Raw genomic sequence first — 15,586 nt, forward strand, 5'->3', positions numbered from 1 at the left:
CCAAAAAATAAAAAAATAAAAAGTGGGAATGTTTTTTCAAAATAAAAGTCCTCAGCTTCTTTCATGTTAGTATCAGATAAAGGATGTAAAATGTATATATGTAGCTCTTTTTATGATATAAAACCTATCATTATTCTCTGACAGCATATCAGTAAATCCTGTTTAATGTGAATCACATGGCGATCAAGCGCCTGCTTACCATCTTCATCATTGGTGATGGTTACAGTGACAATATCATTGGCTCCCACCATGGCGCCGCTCCAGTGGTCACTGAGCGGTGTACCGAGATGCACCTGAAACTCCTCCTCAAGCTCGAACACTGAGTCGTCAATGATGTGAACTGTGCAGTTTTTCACCTGGAAAATGCACAATCGAAGCACCCTGATGAGCAGAGTCTGAGAACAAGGACACAAACATCAGGTCACATTTTGACTCAACATTTTACCTTCTCTCCTTTGAGGAAAGTGATGCGCGACTCATCTGCATTCCTTCTCTCCTCAAAGTCGTCCATCACCATGGCGGACATGGTCCGGGTGAAACAGCGCACCGATGACTTGAAGGAGAGGTCGCCGGTCCGGATGATGGGGATGTGGAGAAGGTTATCCTTCTCCTTCGCGGTGTAGGAGCTCTTCTCAAACTGCATGTTAGGAACTGAGAGAGAGCGACCAACATCTGATCAATGAAGGGTGTTTGACATGACACATGTGTATTAAAGCCTGCGATTGTTCTGTGAGGACGTACTGTCCTGGAACGTGTCCGCGATGATGACGTTGGCTTCATAGGGCTCTTGGAGGACAGCACCCTGAGGAGAACTGAGGAACACCACGAAGGACTCAGACCCCTCAATGGACGGGTTCTGGATGTCATCCATGATGGTTAAACTGCACGTCTGTTTAAAAAAGGGAGGTCAGATTAAATGATTTGCAAGGGTTATACGGGTGAATCTGTTATTTATCGAGGAATAAAAACACCTTCCTGGTAGCTGCAGTAGAAACTTGGTGAGCTCGGCTGATGATGTTATAAAAAAATGTTCATCTACTGTACGTAAAGATGTCAGTGTTGAAGAATTAACTCAGATCCAGCTGTGTACAAGTGCTGACACCGTTCTACGCATCCCAGAGGCAAAACTTCATACAGCGTATCCAGTTCAAGCTGCTTTATCTGCTCACAGTCTACAAGCTGCTTTTTTAACCCAGCATCCCCGACTGTCCTCCATCCTGTTTATCAATTATCTGATAGCCCATTGCACAGCTGGCTCAAGTGTTTTTGTTTGGGACGATAACATAACTGTGACATCTGTGCTGGGGTCTCCGTGCTATTTTCACTGTTGTAGCAAAATCATTGCCACTCCTAAAGTTGGACAAAAGTTGACCTACCTGAAGTTAACTGACTGCAGTGTGAGGGTGCATTAAAAAAAAGGATGATGGATGTTCCCTTTCAGTCGATTCACTCGGTACAACACATAAGTATGGGATATCACGCCCTCGCGTGTCCTGGCTGAAGAAACCTTTATTCACGCCTTTACGGCAGATGACGTGTGATGACACGCGCAAGGCCCCGCCCGCACATATAGCCGCTGCCATCACCGTCATCCCTCAGTTCTTACGCTCTTCACCTCGCTGAGAACACCTCTGCTGAGTTGGGCTAGCTAGCTACTGCTAGTTAGCTCCGTTGTCTGCCAACTTGAACCTAGCTTAACTGCCCCTGTTGGTGTTAGCCTCCACCGCCCAGCTGGTGCGTAGGCTGCCCGCGGAGCGCTATTTTCAAGTTTTTCTTGTGCAGCGTTTCGCTTTGCGTTTTGGGAATGGACTCCAAACCGAAGCGAGCAAAGCAGAAATCTTCTGTTCGCCCCTGTCCTCAGGGATGTGGTTTCTCTTTGCACGACAGCGACCAGCACGATGCCTGCCCTGTCTGCCTGGGGATCGTCCACGCTAGGAGAGCGTTGACGGAGCCCGAAGCTTGTGCGTTTTGTCGCCAGCTCCGACGCTCGACCCTGGAAAGACGGGTGACGTTTGTGGAAAGAGTGCTGGGACGCTCGGCTGTCGCACGGCATGACCCTCTTCTTTCCGAGTCTGGAGCCCCGGCTTCGTCCGAGTCCGAAGACGAAAATTTTCAGGTCGATGTCCCCGCGATTAGCTGGGCTGACCACATGGAATACGTTGACGGGTTAGCCGATGACGGACCGGAACCATGCAGGAGCGCTGACGGGCTTCAGCCTGGGTTGAAGCCCGCCAGCGCTCCCCAGGAAGACGATGACGTGCTGGACATCGGCCTGGACATCCATGGTTTGTCGGAGGATGAGCAGGAGAGCTCATTGTCGACCCAATATGCCGCCGCTGCTGCGCCGGTCGGCCACGATGACACCTCTCTTTTCTCCCTGTTTCGCCGTGCCGCTGAGAAGCTGCAGGTGGACTGGCCCTCTCCTCCACCAGCTCGGAAGCCGTCGCGGTTTGCGGGTTTTTTCCTTCCACCGGAGCCCGCAACGGCCAAAAACTGCCTCCCCATGTTCCCAGACTTTCTCTGCGAGCTAACAGCGTCATGGGACAAACCTCTGTCTACCCGCGTCACTGTGCCCGGCTATGGACAGTACATGGAATTGGACGGCGCCGAGGGAGCTGGTTTAGCTAACCCACCCCCTATGGAGCCGTCTCTGGCTGCTTATCTGGCCCCGTCCCATAACCATGGTGTCGGTGGCCCCGCAACTCTGCCGTCCAAGCACTGCAGATTCTCGGCCTCGCAGCTGGAGAAGATTTATCGGGCTCAGGCCGGCACCGCTCGAGCCATGAGCTCCGTCACCATGCTCCAGACGTACCAAGCAATGTGCCTGGCGGAGCTTGGATCGCTGGTTCCGGAGGACAGCCCGCTGTCACCTCTTCTTAACGAGGTTAGAGTCACCACGGATTACATCCTCCGTGCGTCTCGCTGTGCAGCGCTCTCCCTGGGCAGAGGGATGGCTTCGACAGTGGTGGCGCAGAGGCACCTGTGGCTGACCCTCTCCGACGTCCCTGATAGAGACAGAGCTGTGTATCTGGACGCACCAGCGTCTGCGGCTGGGTTATTCGGACATTCACTTGAAGCCATTCAGGCTAGATTCGATCTGAGGAAGAAGCAGACGGAAGCTCTGCGCGACATCATCCCCAGACGCCAGCCCAAGCCCACTGCTAGCTCTCACAGGCCCGCCGCTCCTCTGACAGCTGGCAAGAGACCGGCGCCCACTGCTGGAGTGGGAGGGCCGCCGGCGAGAGCACGTACTCCGGCCCGAGCTCCACGCCAGTCGGCCTGGGGCAAAGGCCGGGAGACGCAGGGAGACGCTGCTCTTACCCCTCTGTTGCCGCACAAGAGGTGCCGCTTAAGTTCTGTTCAGGTCGTCAGCCCCAGAAGGCGCTGCACTTCCCTATCGCGGTCTCCCAAGCACATAACCCCTGCACACGGTTCAGATGTGTTGAATGTTCAAGCGACCACATCGAGTGTTCCCGCTGTTTTTCATTGTTATGCCCCGGAAAAGGTGCACCCAACAAAATGTATAAATGTACATGTTCCCATGTTGCAATCAATAAAGAGTGTTGTTTACTCTCAAACAATCTCAAATGCTCAACCTGCAGGCGAAATGAGCCAGGTCAGGCAGGGGATGCAGTCCCCTGCAGACACACTGGGGGGCGACGGCGCCCCGCCGTCAGTGCTGCAGGCCAGCCGGCTGGCTGCTCACTTCCCTCAGTGGCGCGCTTGCGCCCCCTCTCCGTGGGTGCTGCAAACCGTTGCCATGGGTTACCGGTTGCAGTTCCGGGTCAAGCCGCCTCGTTTCCAAAGAGTCGTGAACACGATTGTCAACCCCGAGGCAGCCTTGGTACTCAGAGAGGAAATACAGGCGCTATTACAGAAGAGAGCAATACGGGTGGTCCCCGCTTCGGAGATGGACAAAGGTTGGTACAGCCGTTATTTTGTCATTCCGAAGAAAGGGGGAGGGCTTCGTCCCATCCTCGACCTGCGAGTCTTGAACACGTACCTGCGAACGTACAGGTTCAGGATGCTAACACTCAGACAGCTCCTGAGTGCAGTCGGCCCGGGAGATTGGTTTGCGACAATCGATCTAACAGATGCTTATTTTCATGTCGCTATACACCCGAAACGCAGGCAGTTTCTGAGGTTTGCGTTCGAGGGCGTAGCCTACGAATACCTAGTGCTGCCGTTCGGGCTGTCGCTCGCTCCCCGCACCTTTACGAAATGTGCCGAGGCAGCGCTAGCGCCCCTCAGGAAGAGGGGCATCCGCATCTTGGCCTACCTGGACGACTGGGCTCTCGTGGCTTGCTCCAGAGAACAGGCGGAGACGCAGCTGTCGCGGGTTCTGTCACACATTCAGACACTGGGGTTCTCTGTGAACTTTCAGAAGAGCTCGCTAATCCCAGGTCAACAGATCGCTTTTCTCGGTCTGGAAATATGCTCTCTTTCCAGCCGCGCACGGTTGTCAGAGCACAGAGTGGCCGCGTTTCATCGCTGCCTCGCTCAATTTCAGCTGGGACGCAGACTGCGTTTCCAGACGATATTGCGCTTGTTGGGCATGATGGCATCTATGATCGCCGTAGTGCCGCTTGGGCTGTTGAAAATGAGAGCGTTTCAACGCTGGACTCTCTCTCACCGTTTGTGTGCTTCGCGTCACCTCCGGAGGAGGCTGCCGGTAACTGCGTCTTGCATGCTAGCTCTCCGTCCTTGGAGGGAGCCCGGGCTACTGCACCAGGGCTCTCGGATTGGGAGGGTGTTGTTTCGCAAGGTGGTGTCCACAGATGCTTCCCTAAGTGGGTGGGGAGCGCTGTGCGAGGGTGCGTCAGTGAGAGGGATCTGGTCCGCGGCTCAGCGCCAGCTGCACATCAACCACTTAGAGCTGTTGGCAGTGTTCTTAGCTCTAAAGCGTTTCCGTCCAGTCCTGCAGGGCCAGCATGTCTTAGTCAGGACGGACAATTCAACAGTGGTGTCTTATATAAACAGGCAGGGAGGAACACGCTCTCTTCCCCTGTTGCAGCTGTCTCGCTCTCTGCTGTTATGGTGCAGTGTTCATTTTCTGACTCTAAGAGCCACCCATGTCCCGGGCCACCTGAACCTGGGGCCGGACCTTCTCTCCAGGGGGGGTCCTCTGGTGAGAGAATGGAGGTTACACCCTTCAATAGTGGCTCAGATTTGGGATCTATTTGGCGAGGCGCAAATAGATCTTTTTGCTTCCAGGGTGAATGCTCACTGCCCCCTGTACTTCTCCATAATCGACCACGATGCACCCTTGGGCTTGGACGCGCTAGCGCACCAATGGCCAGACGTGCTCCTGTATGCATTTCCCCCAGTGGAAATGATATCTCCAATTCTGGAGAGGGTGCGTCGGCATTCCCTCTCTCTGATCCTGGTGGCCCCTTGGTGGCCCGCGAAGTCGTGGTATGCAGAAATAATCAGCCTGCTTGCAGCAAGTCCTTGGCAGCTTCCTCTCCGCAGGGATCTCCTCTCTCAGGCGGGGGGGGAAGTGTTTCATCCGCGCCCGGATCTGTGGCACCTTCATGCTTACCTGCTGAGAGGTTAAACTTGGTTGCTAAGGGTCTGCCACCTAGTGTGGTAGCGACGATTCAGAGCGCCAGGGCCTCGTCTACTAGAGGCTTGTACGCTTACAAATGGCGAGCCTTCGAGCGATGGTGCCAGGACCGCCACACTCTCCCATTTCAGTGCTCTATTGTGGATGTTTTGACATTCCTGCAGGAGCTGTTGGATAAAGGCCTTTCGTTTTCAACGATCAAGGTTTATTTAGCGGCTATATCTGCTTGTCATATCGGTTTTGACGGGGTGACACCAGGTGCGCATCCCCTCGCCGTGCGTTTTCTGAAAGGGGTTCGCCGGCTGAGGCCCGTGCTTAAGTCCAGTGTCCCGGCTTGGGACTTGTCTTTGGTGCTGGAGGCCCTTTGTGGCCCTCCGTTTGAACCCGTTGAGTCGGTAGATATGAAACTTCTTTCGTATAAGACCGCATTACTTCTCGCTTTGGCCTCGGCGAAGCGAGTGGGGGACCTTCATGCGCTGTCTGTGCATCCTGCCTGCACACAGTTTTCTCCTGATGGCCGCAAGGTCGTATTGCGTCCGAATGCCGCCTATCTTCCCAAGGTCATGCCTGCATCTTATAGTTCAATGGAGTTTGAGTTGCTGAGCTTTTGCTCCCCTCCTTTTGAATCTGAGGAGCAGAGGAGGGTGCATTCTCTTTGTCCGGTGCGTGCGCTACGCACCTACATTGAGCGCACTCGGGATGTGCGTTTGTGTGACCAGTTGTTTGTCTGCTTCGCTAATCCGAATAGAGGTAGAGCTCTGTCCAGACAGAGGCTGTCCCACTGGATTGTGGAAGCTATCTCGCTGGCATACAGCACCGGAGGTTTTGCGTTGCCCCACGGGGTGGGAGCTCATTCCACCAGGGGGATGGCGACCTCATGGGCTCTTTTTAGAGGGGTGCCTGTGGCTGATATTTGTGCAGCGGCTAATTGGGCGTCGCCGCACACTTTTGTGCGGTTTTATCGGTTGGACGTTACAGCCCCTTCGGTGGCTCATGCTGTCCTTTCTGCTGGGTCTACCACTCACTAAGGATGTGGTGGTCCCGTTCCGGTTCGGTGGCTGCTCTGCGGGGCGTGTATATAGGTCCCATACTTATGTGTTGTACCGAGTGAATCGACTGAAAGGGAACGATTAGTTATGTCTATAACTTCTGTTCCCTGAAGGAGAGGAACGAGGTACAACACAGGGTGGCCCCACTGAGCAGTTGGCTCGGTGAAGAGCGGCTATCGAACTGAGGGATGACGGTGATGGCAGCGGCTATATGTGCGGGCGGGGCCTTGCGCGTGTCATCACACGTCATCTGCCGTAAAGGCGTGAATAAAGGTTTCTTCAGCCAGGACACGCGAGGGCGTGATATCCCATACTTATGTGTTGTACCTCGTTCCTCTCCTTCAGGGAACAGAAGTTATAGACATAACTAATCGTTTTTTTTAATCACCCATCACACAGAACATGTAGAACAAGAGAAACAACATAACTGTTTCATTCTTAAAATATAAACTATAGAATTCGACTGTAGGTGAGAAGTCTGTCCTCACCTCGTCAGTTTTTCCAGGTTTGAATTCCACTTTCTTGGAGCTGGGAATGTAGTCGACCCCGGGGCTGGCTGACGGAGGGTCTGAAGGTCGGGTGGCGCACCACACAGAGGTCAGCGAGGACAGGTCGCTGCCATGACGCAGCACTGGTATTTCAATTGTGCCTGAGAGAGGGAAAAGTGAAATGCAAGGTAAAAAAATGTGAAATGTGGGAAGTTGCTGTGTTTTTGAGGGGTTATAAGATATTAATAACTAATTTACAAAGTTGTTTTGATCTTTACATAGAAAGTAATTTAAATCCTGATCTAAGAACAAAGTGACACAGAAACTGAATCTCGCAGCTTCTTTTAGCTGCAACTAATGATACTGTCTGTTCAACACTGTGGGGAAGATACCTTTGTATCAAAGATCAAAGCTACGCCAGCGAGAAGAAGGAGAAAAAGAAAGAAGTGGAAGAAGTTCAGCAGAAAGATGAGGCGCAGTGTAGCTGTCAGTGATGCTAATTATAAGAGAGGAAACAATCTATTCTGTGTCATGCTCCAAAACACGTCCAATGTTCCTAAATAAATGAAACAAGTAAAATATCACAGAGTGCAGTGATCTAACTGACGATGAGAAATGTTTCCACAAAACATGATGCACGTAAACTGGTTACACTAATATCATTAAATGTATCCATTATGAAACCTCCCATACAAAGACTACTTTCTAACAACTATTGGAAATGCCCTAAATTCCTAATGGAGAGCTATAAGAATAGGCATCACTTCAAACAACTCATATAAAAAAGTAATAAAGAAAATATAACCATTACTTATAAATTATGTAATTTTTTAAAATATTAAATCATTGTAAATACTGTCATGTGTACAAACACCTAATATTATAATATATGGTAATAAATGTGTATCAAATAATTATTTTATAAATTATTCATGACGTACTGATGATAAAAATTATGTTCTGATGACATTCCATATAACATTTTTACATTATGTATTTCTTAACGATGACCTTAGACGTTATTGTTGTTTGATTAAGGTTTCAAAGGCTTCATTTAAAGCTGCTGCCAGGATATGCAGATGGATTACCAGTGAAACCAGTGACACCAGTTTTCCACCTAAGTCCTAACATGATCCTAAAGTGGTCTTCTCTCTTCTATTTTATATCTGCTTGTGTTTCGTAGCCTGTTTAGGCCCTGTCCAGGACTGGAGCTTCTACTTCCGCTTTCTGCCATCTCCTCCAGCTCCCAGCTCCCAGACTGTCACTGTGCTTGATTGTTCTGGTACACCAATCCCTGCTTCAATCAAGCCGCACCATCAATCACACCACCAGCTTAAAATGAGCAGCAAAGCAGAGCTTATTATTCAGAGCTGCTTTGAGCTGCCATGCCACTCTGTCAGTCTGTATTATTTAGACTGTACCTTGACTGTGTTGTTTTAAATGTACTTTGGCTTTGTGCTGTTTTTAACTAGTTACACCTGTACTTTATATTTATTTGCTTAATTTTCAACTCGGGCAATAGCATCTATTTTGGCTGCATAACCTCTCAGTGTTTCTGGAGAGTGGAGCAGTGATCATCTCCAACATTCACACGTGATAAAAGTTTGTCTGTGAAGGTTCTCAGTCATCCAGGTCATCGTAGTCTAAGGGGCTTGGAAAGAAAAGCGTCTGGACTTCTTTAAGTTTCCTTGAAGCCTAGTTGGGTTTTTTATTTGTTATCATTTGTGATGAAAGTGAAACTACGCAGTGAGTGGGTTCACAGGTTTTATGCCAACCCAAGTGCCAACTCTTACACTCTTAAAATATCTATCATACTAACATTAATGTTTGTTTATAGATCATTTATACAGTCAAAAAAAATGATTACTACTAGTTAGAATGCTAATAATAAATATGTGTAACTAAAGTTTAATTAACTACTAATCTATCATTCATTGCTAATGATTGTTGTGAAGTGCTAGCTACCAGTGCACTAGTTTTTTATAGGAAGCTATTAGCCGTTTGAAACATTTAATTTTTTTTACTTAAATTTAATTTAATTACGCAATAAGAAATATGAATTCATAAAGACATTACGCTGGTGGATGCACGAAAAAGGCTCATACCAGCATCTTCGCTGAAAGTAAACGTGGCGTTTCCAAGAGAAACAGTCGATGCATCGTTGGGTCCATCAATAATGACCTTGGCCACCGACACGTCGCCCATGCGTGCGTTATCGGAGGTGTCTGAAAGCACCAGCTCGAACTCCTCGGACAGTTCGTACTCGCTGTCATCGATGAGCTTAACATCACAGGTGGACATGCTGACTCCAGGACCGAAGATCACTCGGTTGTCGGTGGTCATGCCGCGGCTCTTGTAGTCAGAGCCGGACTCCAGAGCGTGGAGGCTGCTGCCCTGTGCTGACTTGGCTACGGTGTAGCAGAGAGCAGAGACTGTGCTGGAGGTATCACCTGAGCAGAAATGAAGAGAGACAACAAGGTCACACAGTGTGTGCAGGAACTAAAGTGAAAATGAAAAGAAAGAAATTATGAGAAAATTCGTGGAACATGAAATGTTAGAAACTCCTCTGCAGTGTGTACCTTTCCTTTCAATGGGAGCATGGATTAAGCCTGAGCTTTCATTGACATGGTAAATCTTCTTGTCAAACTGCAAAGTGGGTTCGTCTTCTGTGTCGTTGATGTTGACGACAGCGCGCGTGTTTCCACCCAGCAGCGCGTACACGGGCATGCTGAGCTCCACATGGAAGCTCTCGATCCCCTCAAACACCTTGTCGTCGTTAATGACTATAGTGCACACCTTTGTGTCCTCACGCTCATCAAACTGCACCTGGAAAACAATGAGAAGGAGGCATTAAAGAAGTGATTACAAAACCTTAACTTAACATAGGCTAGTTATAGATGATACACGTCACTGAATGTCAAGTAAAGCAAAAGTGTGCCCACTTTACTGAATCTTTTTCCTCCTCAAACCTCCATGTACACAAAGGAGTACCTCAGGGTTCCATATTAGGACCACTGATTTTCTTCCTCTGAAATAGGATGTTTGTAGTACAAACATTACGTTCCTGTTGTACTCCACTTAAAACTGATGAAAATGCAAAAAGATTCCAGGTTCACGTTACTCCCAAGATGTTAAGGTCAAAAACTGCTCGAAGCCGTGGATCTGTTTTTATGCTTGATGCTGTGGTCCACAAGTTCATGAACAGGAAAGTAAGACCTAACCTTGGATTATTTTGTTGTTACAAAGATAAATAAGATTTTAGCAGCATTTACTGGTTTCCAGACTAAATGAAGAACACAAACTCACAGGAGAGAAATAAAATCAATTAAAAGAGAAATGTTCATTTTTTAAACGTGGAATATCGAGTTTCTACCTGCCCAGCATATTCCACGTAGTCCTGCTGTCCAGGTCTGGATCCGACGCTGCTCGTGGAGGTGGCGCTGCCCTGTTCAGTGCGGCAGAGCACGATGGCGTACTGGTTGAGATTACCGGTTCGCTTCACGGTCACCGCCACTATGCCGGCCTTCTCACTCACATTGTAGCTGTGGTGCCAATAGAAGAAGTAGGAAGGTAAAAGGGTGGGTGTCCAACGGATAATCTTTATAAAATATGTATATTTCTTTGAAATGGTGCAGACCTTTTGTGCTCAAAGCTGATGAGGGACCACTGGATGTGGAAGACATTGTCACTGACCACATTTGGTTTGCTGTCTTTGACCAGGAACTTGAAGTTGTCCATGGTTTCCTGGACGTTCTCCTGATGAAGCACGTACCGGATCAGACCCAGATTGATATCGGCTACAAAGAAAAACAGCCACATTAGTCTAAATTTATTTCTCTGTTTGGGGTTTTTAGTATTAGTGCTTCTATTAATGCTTCTTCATCAGTTCATTCATGTCTACCAATTGTTTTTTATGTTTCAATCACTTCATGTTTCAGTAGCCGTTTGGCTCGATTTCTTACTTTGTTACCGTCATGTTTTCTTCCACCCAGCAATGCTTTTCTGATCCTCCAGAGGATCCCAAGGAGATCTCAGGCCAGATGAGACATAAAGTATAAGCTCTCTGGTTTCTGGGTCTTGCTTATAATTTCCTTTAAGTTAGGTGTGCACTGATAATCTCTAAAGGAAAGATACCCAGGTGAGATCCCGCTGAATGTCTTAGAGCCTCACCCTGAAGTTGAGCTCAACGCTGCCTCAGAAGGAGATGAACATAATTATTTTAGCCATTCAGACTCAATTTTAATAAAATACCATTACTAAGAAGTGAACTGACTCAGATCAGGTCTGATGGGAGTCAGTCAAAAACGACCACACGGGTTCAAAATGTGCTGAAAATAATGTTTTAAATATGCCAGAAATGTCACAAAGCACTGCAGCAGGTTTTTAAATCAGCAGGAGAGCCAAATTCACACGATGGTCTTTAAAGACAATTAGTGCTGATTTTTATGCTTGCACACAAATTTACTGTGAGGAGGGGGACACCCAAAAAAGACTGATTGAATCTTAATAGTGAAAATCTTTTGCAAAGAAGGCATTTCTTGGAAAATATCACTTCCATAATTTGCAGCCTTGGGCCAATTCACAGTACTTGGAGAAATAAAATAGCCTGGAAATGAATGTGAAAGTTATTATTGGCTCTGGGTTTCTGCTCATTTACACCTTCCACAGAAGGTTGTAGAAAGGGAAACACTTAGATGTGAGCCCAGCTGCTTCAAAATTGGCCAAATGACCTTCAGGAAGCTCAGCATAAACACCACAGAGATGAAGACAGTACTAAATTATGCATTAATATCCAGAATAGTAATATCTCAAACATAATTTTTAGATTGCGTACAAGCATTTGGCAGAATATGGGAGCAAATGCTCACAGTCGGGATGATGTTGATTACTAGAAATCTCATCTGTTTTATTTATTCATATTGCCTCCATCTCTCGTGCTCAGGCTAAGGGTTATTTCACTTATTGGAAATTTATTATCATTAAGAAAATGATGTTTACAAGCTTCAAATTGAGCATGCGACACATCAAAGTGGCTGTTTATACTTGCTCTCTGCAGCCTGGAGGATCAACATTTTACAACAGCAGGCTGACACTGATCCTCGTCTGCAGCCTTGAGGTGAACATAAGCAGGCTCATAATGAGAGCACTGCTGATTTAAACTGCAAATTAGCTGAGTAAACGTGTGCAACGGGAAATACAGCAGATAGGTGGTGTCGTTCAGCGGAGAAATGATCAGAGCGAAGAATGTGGGGTCAAGCTTTTGTCCCTCCTTCTCACTGTGAAGACAAAATGTGACGGAGTCTTTTGTTTTCCCCTCCTCTACCTTCCAACAGGCACCGAGTTTTCTCTGCAGCGGCACGAAGGATGCGGGATGAACAGAAGAGGGCACCGATGCAACACTGAACTGGTGCAGTGAAGGAAACAGGTGGCTCTCTATACACTGATAGAGAAGTCTTTGTGGTTTATGTCATCCGTTGAGGGAGTTTAGAAGGAAAGCCCAGGAGCAGCGGGTTTCCAATATGTGAGTCCCAACTGCTCTGAGGCATAGCTAATCCTCAGGCATTAAAAAGTCCTTCAAATGAAACTATCTCAGAAGAGAAAAAAGATTGAACTTGAAGGGAGTCAGAAAGCCATGGCTTCATTTTAAAGAGTCATAAGGGTTTGATTTGGAAACGTAAACTGGCACTAACTGCAGCTTTACACAGTATATCCCAACTATGACTGCGGTGATCCCACACTAACCTGATAAGATAACCATCCTGCATATCAAAAAGTAGCCTTCATTTCCTTTTAATATCGTACACCATCAGCCCATTGATGTGAGTTTTTAAAATGCACATGTAGTACATGGTTTATTAGTATTCAGTATGACACAAAAAAGGAAAATTATCCTAATTTTTTATGAATATTTGAAGCAGGAAAAGTAAAAAAACATCAAAGCTCACAGAAGGAGGGGAAAAGCAAAACTGCACCCACTCTTTTGCTCAACCTGTGTTGAGCTGATGGAAATTTTCTTTGATATAAATATATTTGAGAACACTTTAGTGGATAAGCACAATCGTGTGGATATCAGCTTCTGGACCAATCAGGATTTGGCCCTGATTGGTTCCAACATGCCACAGAGAGTTGCAAAAGTGTCACCACTTTAAATACAGACTCTCTGGATAAATTTGATGAACTGAGTCTTTCTTTGGACAAGGATCGAAGCTGCCTGAGGAGGAGAAGTTAAGAGGGATGGGTTGTCTAATAAGTTAAACTGTTACTGCTGTAAATATAAAGGCAACAGAGAGAGCTTCGGTACCTTGTGTGAATGTGGTAATGGGGTTCCCAGGTTTCAGCTTGCTCTCCAGGAAGCCGTGCTTTGGCTCTGTGGTGATCTCATAAACCAGCTGTCCATCATCTGTGTCCGGGTCCATGGTCAGCAGCTCCTTCTTGGTGATCAGATTGGTGGCCTGACAGACATCAGACAGGATTGACTCAAATTTCCTGTTTTTCAGTTTTCACTGCACAGAAATCATCTCACAGTGCAAGAATTCATTACTGGGGATTTCATTCACAATGTCACACTGTGATTCAGCTGAGCAGGAAGCTTTTCTTTTCAATTTGAGCTTCCCTGATGTAGCTATCATAGCAAAAATACCGCTGTTAAGAAGCGTCGCTTCACTACTGGCTCAAAAAACAGAAATCAGCATATCCAACATCACAACACCAACTAAAAAACGTGTTTGCTTCTGTATCTGATCTCAACATTGACATTCAGCCAACAAAATTTTGAAGAGCCCCTCCTCTGAAGGGCAAAGTAGTTAACTTTTCTATTCTGTTAATGGACAGCATCTGGTTTATGTGGGTTATAAACTCGCTAATTGTTCCAGTGAGTTTGGATAAATTATTGGGAAATGCTATTGTACACACTGATCTCCCCACTTAAGTACAGATTAGCATCCAAACTGTTGTTATTTGACTCTTAGTTGGATGAAGGACTTTAGACTGATCTCTACGTCGTCTTTACAAGTTTTCCAAAGTTTAAAACCACCAGCATGCACATCTGGAACATCACCACAGAAGGTGATGTGATGGCTTAAAAAGTTTTTTGGTGTGTCTCGTATATTTTAAAGATGTTTCATTTATGATTATTACAAATACGTTTCAATGTATCCAACAAACAAAGTTCAGCTGTGTTTTTTTTTAAGCCGTTTCTTCTGCAAACTACTTTGCAACCAACCTTCTTTTTAGATTTGCCAGTAACTTCTACGTGGATGCTGGGTTGGGAACTACAGTTCTGGAAATCCTTGATTTGAACATTTTCAGGTTCAGGTTATTTTATTTTTAACCGTAGGTAGATTTGGTCTCGTGAATTGAAGAAACAACAGAAAACAAAAAAGCAGAGCAAAAAATACTGACAACAAAAATTTATACTAATTTTGGCCATCATGTAATCCACAAAAGTGACTTTTTAAACCTTGTCGTTTTACAGTTTGGGACCAGAAGCCTTTGTCTGGGAGGAAGAAAAACAAATCTCACTGTGTAAAGAAAAATGAAACCAGCCAACCGCTGCAACTGTCTGGTGGACAGGGAACTTCAGCTGTGGTTCATCAGTCAACCTGTTAGACCACAGAGTTTCTGCTCTTTTCAGATAACTATCCAAACCACAACAACTAAAAGGACAAAACAGATTCAATAAAAGCACGAAGAAATAAAACCATCATGGTTTTATCAATGTGGAAACAAGAAAGCCTTCTTAAACACGAGAGCTGCTGGTGCTCCTTCCTGCACACAGCTTCACAGTTTGCTTTGAAAATCATCTTTGAATCAAAAGTGAGATATTTATAACTCTGAACACTTTCCACATTTTGATTGCACGCTCCTATGTTAGAGGCAGGGCAACGATGCTGTAATGCATGCCCCGCTTCACCTAAATGACTAAAGAGGACCACAATTAGCAACCGAAACATCGTGTTGTATTAAATCACAGGTGTTGAACTCCAGGCCTCGAGGGCCGGTGTCCTACAGGTTTTAGATGTTTCCTTGATCCAACACAGCTGATTTAAATGGATAAATGACCTCCTCAACATGTCTTGAAGTTCTCCAGAAACTTGCTAATGAACTAATCATTTGATTCAGGTGTGTTGACCCAAGGTGATGTCTAAAACCTGCAGGACACCGGCCCTCGAGGCCTGGAGTTCGACACCCCTGTATTAAATGAAACTCAGTAAGAAATTGTTTTGAAATTGCCTCCCCCTGCAGGCCATAACAAAAACTGCACTATCATGGGACCACCTTCTTGCTCCTTTCTCAACCTTAGGCGATCCATGTTTGCACATGGAAGTCTAGGATATCCCAGAACACAGCTGCACCTCCAAATATTAATGAGTTCAGATGGAATAATTTTCTTTGACCAAAGGTCTCCTGCCTATATGATCAATTGGTAATGGTCAGGTTTTGCTTTCCCCTCCAGCACTCAGGAGAAGATACTGGAGTGTAAC

General features: G+C 46.6%; 1 protein-coding gene across 1 annotated transcript in view; it reads right to left on the reverse strand.

The window, feature by feature from the left end:
* The window catches only part of fras1 (Fraser extracellular matrix complex subunit 1), a 310,089-nt gene that overhangs the window by 13,609 nt on the left and 280,894 nt on the right, over nucleotides 1-15,586 (reverse strand). Inside the window, exons 51-59 of the mRNA XM_026186630.2 lie at nucleotides 13,405-13,555; nucleotides 10,741-10,900; nucleotides 10,477-10,645; nucleotides 9,683-9,929; nucleotides 9,209-9,553; nucleotides 7,104-7,264; nucleotides 742-889; nucleotides 446-651; nucleotides 200-356 (exon numbers count right to left, since the gene is read on the reverse strand). Of these exons, the coding sequence (XP_026042415.2) occupies nucleotides 200-356; nucleotides 446-651; nucleotides 742-889; nucleotides 7,104-7,264; nucleotides 9,209-9,553; nucleotides 9,683-9,929; nucleotides 10,477-10,645; nucleotides 10,741-10,900; nucleotides 13,405-13,555 (1,744 nt within the window). The remainder of the gene's footprint in view (nucleotides 1-199; nucleotides 357-445; nucleotides 652-741; nucleotides 890-7,103; nucleotides 7,265-9,208; nucleotides 9,554-9,682; nucleotides 9,930-10,476; nucleotides 10,646-10,740; nucleotides 10,901-13,404; nucleotides 13,556-15,586) is intronic.

Source organism: Astatotilapia calliptera, chromosome 12 (assembly GCF_964374335.1).
Source record: "Astatotilapia calliptera chromosome 12, fAstCal68.1, whole genome shotgun sequence".
NCBI lineage: Eukaryota > Metazoa > Chordata > Actinopteri > Cichliformes > Cichlidae > Astatotilapia > Astatotilapia calliptera.